The 5,529-nt window shown below is 48.9% G+C and overlaps 1 protein-coding gene across 1 annotated transcript in view; it reads left to right on the forward strand.

The window, feature by feature from the left end:
- Nucleotides 1–4,720, forward strand: part of LRRC45 (leucine rich repeat containing 45) — a 10,724-nt gene extending 6,004 nt beyond the window's left edge. Inside the window, 6 exon segments of the mRNA XM_009324605.1 lie at nt 18–88; nt 985–1,077; nt 1,680–1,772; nt 2,523–2,696; nt 2,791–2,938; nt 3,350–4,720. Coding sequence (XP_009322880.1) covers nt 18–88; nt 985–1,077; nt 1,680–1,772; nt 2,523–2,696; nt 2,791–2,938; nt 3,350–3,546 — 776 coding nt within the window. The 3' untranslated portion in view covers nt 3,547–4,720.
- The last annotated feature ends 809 nt before the right edge of the window (nt 4,721–5,529 follow it).

A 5,529-nucleotide genomic window follows, 5' to 3' on the forward strand; every position in this document is an offset into this window, starting at 1 on the left:
CTGCTTTTAATCTGCAGAACGCCTGGAAATGGAGAAGAGAAGATTTAAACAAAGCCTTGAAGACATGGAGTCCCTTCGGTTAAAAGAGGTAAGAATGGGGTTTCTGCAGCATCCTGAGGTTAGTCTCTCTTTGGTCCTGACATACAGGCGCCACTGGAGGTCATCGTTTGCCGTCAGCTGCTCTTAAACAAGTTTAAAAATTAGTGGACTCAGACTTACTGTGGGAATAATAGGCCATTTCTACAAGCAAAGCCTAGCTGAAGAGGTCACAAGACATTCTACCAGCTAGTAAGATTTTGTAGCTTGCAAGAGCATGGGCCAGAGTGGTACATGATTCTACAAAAGAGGCTTGGAGGCTGGCCCTCGTGTCAGTCTTGCTATGCATAGAGATGGTTATGAATAAGCAGTCTTGTCATGCTCACTGAAATAAAGATGCACTAATGGAGGAAATCGAGACATATATGCTATATACAACCAATCCTTTAACGGGGCTCGGCTTGCTAGTTCCTTCTCTGTTATGTTTCAGGGGGATTCTGTCTGAGTGTGGACAGGACAAGAGGCTGTGATCAACTCTCTTTGGAGTGTTTATTGAGGTGTGAAATCTCTCAAAAATAAAATATACCAATAGGTTTTTCTGAAGATTGTGAAATCTTGTAAGAAAAGACATAGGCCAGGAAGATGTAGCCTCATTACAACTAGAAAATTACTCTGGTGTTTCATACCACTAGAAGATGAGAGCTCGGACTCTGTATCTTTCATCTTGGCCTGGAAGGGATCTCTCTCTAAAGTTCCCAGTTTCTAGAGGGCAGATTCTATCTATATTACAGTTTCCTAGTGGAGCTCTGAGGGAGGTAAGAGTTTTTCTTTGGTGGTAGATGGGTCAATGAGAGGATGATCTTTCTCACGCGGAATGGCCATGCTGCTATGCCTGGAGGTAGGAGTGGTTTTCTGGCACTTGCTTAAATGGTTTTTACTGCTTTGCAGGTGGATCATATGACACAGCACATTGAGGCCAGTGAACGCTCCATGCAGGACAGGATCCAGAGGCTGGAGGCCATCAGGATAGCTCTGGAGGAGGTGAGAATGGATGCTCCAGGTGTGTTGGAACACTCGGGTAGTGGTGGCAGCAGAAGGCTGCCAGGGGAGCTTTGTGGAGTCTTCCGTTGCTGACCTGTGTAAAGATTGTCATGTGCTGTAGGGAGGAACAGAAAACGGCAGTTTACCAGCTGAAATTATTTTTACTGCTTTGGACTGAGGAAGGAGAAGGTTCCAAGGGAGAAACTTGTAGATTCTGATTGAACAAAAATAAAGTTTCCATTGAACGTGGTTAGATTCTTACCAGGATTTGACTTCACAGGTTTCCTATGGGGTCCCAAATAGCGTAGCATATTTCTCCTTATCTGTTCCCCCAGCTAGATCCAGCACTGCCCTCTCCTATTCCCCTGTCTTTGGAAAGCTGCACCCATTACTTGCCCTCATATAACTGAAATTCTCATTGAATTTAGATGGCAATCTTGGGGTGAGAAAAGGTATGTAATCTGTGTTTGTTTTCCCTGCCCCTGAGTGAGAGAGACAGCTGTGTCACGTAGCCTGCGACTGGAAGCTGCTAATGTTTTCTGGTCAGTGTTGCAGTGATGCAGCTTCTCTATCTGGAATGATCTTTCATGTTTCTGTGGCAGGAGCTGAGCCAAGTCAAAGCAGCTGCACTCACTGAGCGAGGCCAGGCAGAGGAGGAGTTAATAAAAGTCCGGAATCAGGCACGGTTGGAAGAGGTAAGGACCAGACATGTCTGTGGGCCCTGCCTCTGTGGGAAGGAATGGATTTGGCTGCCTAGCCTATGTTTTTTGTCTCGGGGAACTGTTGAGTAACTCCCCACTCTGCGTTTCATTGGCCTACAAATAGTGTGATTTCTGAGAAAGGAGTCCTGAAAAGCCTGCTTTGAATTGTCTCCAGAATGTAACCACTATCCCCACCTGCTCTGTGCTTCCCAGTAGTAACAGAATTCACATGGATATTGTCATAGCAGGTTTCATTTAAGTTTCCAACTTTTGAAGCTAACAGCCAGGTGTCAATCCTTCTGTTTAACAGCAGCTTTCATGGGCTGCTCCTGTTTCCCTGGACTCAGAGAAACATATAAAAGCTGCCGTGTGTGGTGGGACACAGCAGTGGCTTAGCTGCATACAACAGTGTTTCAGAGCCATTTGGGATATGGAGGAAGTAAAGATAGAGCATTAATTGTAAACAGTGGCATTGGTGTTTCTACCAAGGGCGTGCCTCTGTTTCTCAGTGAGTGAGCTCGGCTTTGCAGCATCTCCATCAGAATGTTTTCCCTTGCAACAGAAAGCAGCTTAGATTTGCTCCTGAATGCAAGTGCCCTATCTATTATGGCTAAGTCCTGTGCTTGTTCTTCAGTGCCAGTTGACTCGACCAAGGGTTCACTGTGTTGGGAACAAAAAGGGGAGAATCCCTTCGCAGGAATGGAATGGGACTCATGTATTTTCATTTTCCTTTGTGTCTTACAGCAGCAACGACTAGAACACCTAGAAGAGAAGCTGCGGCTGATGACTGAGTCACGGGATGAAGCTCAGAACTGCTGCCTTAAGCAAAAACAAATGGTTGCTGAGGCCCAGGCCAAAGCCAATCAGTTGAGCCTGCACGCTGATGGACTCAGAAGGCGGCTAGAGGAACTTCAGCAGGTAATTTGGCCTGAAGTAGAGATATGGTCACCACAGGGGCAGAACAAGTTGCTGAAGTTGTTTGGTTATTCATGGATTTGTCTTTGTGTGTCAGGACCTGAACGGTAAAGAAGAGGAGAAAGTGACAGAGGTGAATAAAGTGAAGGTGGAATTACAGGAGCAGATCGGACACCTGCAGGCTGAACGCACAGCACAGGAAGGGCTGAGAGAGAAGATTGCAGCCCTGGAGAGACAGCTGAAAGGTGATGGATCCTTTCATGCTTCTCAGATGGTAATGCTGGGTTACCCTACAGTGGGCCTGGAACCGAGCTACGCTCACGGGTGGTGACAACAGTGCTTCCTGCCTGTGCGTACGACCATGAATCGTACCCTCCATCCTGAAGTGTTTGCAGGGATTCTTGTCCTCATTTTAGAGAGACCAAGACTCAGATAACTACGCAAAGCTGCACAGCAAGCAAAATGTTTGGATTTCCTGCACAGTGAAGTGTAACATCTTGTCTGTGCAAAACCTCTCACATTGTCTCATGCAGCTTCTCCCGCGTGCCTGTTGACCATCCTGCTTCCATTGCCTTTGGCTGTGCCTATAACGTGTTGTTCCTGTTTATTCTAGGGACATCCTAATTTTCTTTACTAATGCTGCTCTTCTTTCACAGCCCTATCAAGTAATCACCGTGAGGCACTGCTGGACAAAGAAGGTGAAATCTCTATGCTGTTGGAGAAGCTGAGAATGAAAGAGGCTGACATCTCCAGGATGAGGGAAGAGGAGGCCCAGCGAGCAAGTTTCTTGCAGAATGCCATCATGGCATATGTGCAGGGCTCCCCCTTGGGAGCCCACGGTTCTAGGAAGTGAGAGCATGGCTTAAAGAATCCAGATACCTGCTGTCAGGAAGAGGGTGAGCAACTCAGGTACAGCCCCTTCTTTCTAAGTGGGACAGTTTTGTCACAGTGGGGTGACGCGAAGGCTTGCAAACACAGAAAATCACTCTAGCTCTTCAGAAATCTTGCTCCTGACCGCATAAAGGAGAGGAGGAAACAACCACCCAGGGCTGGGATAGAGGCTCATGGGTCTGAGTTCATGATGCGGAGCCCTTCCCCTGCACTGCTACAGCATTTGAAGTCGTTTCTGTGTCCTTTCATACAGCACCAGTCTGTTGGCACACCCTGGTGTTACCAGGGGGTTGTATGTTCCCTGGGCAGCGGTCATTCTGAAGCATTTGTTTGGGTGCCAGGGCTGTTCACAGTGAAACCTGATAAATGACGGGCAGCAGTGTTTACAGTTCCCTGTAGGTGGGAGCCATTTACTTTGCTCATGGGGTCCCAAAGCTGCTGGAAACACCAGATCTTACCCTCCTGTGCTTTTATACCCAGTGCTTACAGATGGAAGCAGCGGCTGACAGGGCTCACTTTGGCTCTTTTACCCTGCCGCTCCGTGGCTCTGGCTGTAGTGATGGGCACTAGATATGCATTCAATATATATGGAAGCAGCTGTGCAGAGGGGGACTGCTGTGCAGTGGCTATCCATATCCTTGTTGGACAGCTGGGCTTTGGCCATGGTTCAAGCCTCTACAACACTGACTGGCATGGAAAGGGTGGGGTGTCGGGGGTCAGCATCTGTGCTTCCTCACTGTGAACTGCAGCCCTTGGCTGGAGTTCTTGTGTCCCAAATTCAACAGGATTTCATTCCACTATGACAAATGGCAAAACTGTCCTGCTGGCTTCTCGGGATCCTGGAGCTGAGTGTTGTTTTCTGGGCCTCACCCTGGAGAGGAGCGATGCTTCTGACTCATCACTGGGGAGTTGCTTCTCAGAGCACAAAGGGAAGAAGGTGCTTCCTTTTCCTCACAACACGAGTCCTCATGTGGCATGGAGAAAGGGAAGGGATGCGAGGGTCTGAATCGGAGAAAGTGGAGACCTCTGTCAGGACAGCAGAGCCTCCTGTTAGTTTCTCCAGTGAGTCTGTGGTGGGAGGAGTGAACTTGCAGCACATATTTTAAGAGGCAACTGGAAAATGAAACTTTCTGTGTGGACTGGTTGGTTTGTGTTTGTGATTTTTCATATTGCATTTTGCTCTGTTTTTTTAATAAAGAGCTTTTGCATTTTGCCATAACGCTGGACGGTGACAAGCTGGATGTTTGGCTGATGTGGAGGCAGGGGCCTGCTGCTGTGTTACTCTCGTGAAGATCCTGCTAGTCTGTCCTGGAGCTAGAGGGCTGTTATAGGTGGATAAGCGAAGTGTGTCTACAGGTTTTGGTCCTGAACTAAAAGCAAAGAAGCTGGGAACCTATGCCCCAGTCACAAGGAGAGGAGAGAGCCTGTATTGATAGCTAGGTAGTCTGTGGATGCCGGGCAGCTCTGTAGACCAGCAGGTAAGGGAAAAGCAAAGCCTGCTGTTTAGAGGCAGTACCACTACACGAATTATCTCTGTTCTTGGCAGAGAACTTGGAGAGGTGGAGGAATCCAAGAGTCATCTTTATGCAGGATTTTTGCTCCTGTATCTTTGTTCCTCAGCAGCTCTGGGCAGATGACAGAGAAATCTGCAGCTACCATGCAACCGGGTTTTAAAGCTTCGTCCTTGAGCAGGTGGCCGTGCGCTGCGGGAACCATCCTCTGCAAGTTTCTGAGCGACGCCTGTCGTCCTGTTTCAAGGGGCAGCGCGCAAGTAACCTGCCCTTCAGGGATGGTTCGCCCCGCCAGGCGCGGGGGGCAGCGGGAGCTAGCCGCTGGAGAAAGGGAAGAGGGGGGGGCTGGCTCCTGCCCCGGGGCGGGGCAGGGCGGCGCTACACGTGCGCTCCGCCTTTCCCTTCCAACGCCCTTCGCAGCTGGGCCTCCGGCG

Source organism: Pygoscelis adeliae, unplaced genomic scaffold, assembly GCF_000699105.1.
Source record: "Pygoscelis adeliae isolate BGI_AS28 unplaced genomic scaffold, ASM69910v1 Scaffold445, whole genome shotgun sequence".
Classification (NCBI taxonomy): Eukaryota; Metazoa; Chordata; class Aves; order Sphenisciformes; family Spheniscidae; genus Pygoscelis; species Pygoscelis adeliae.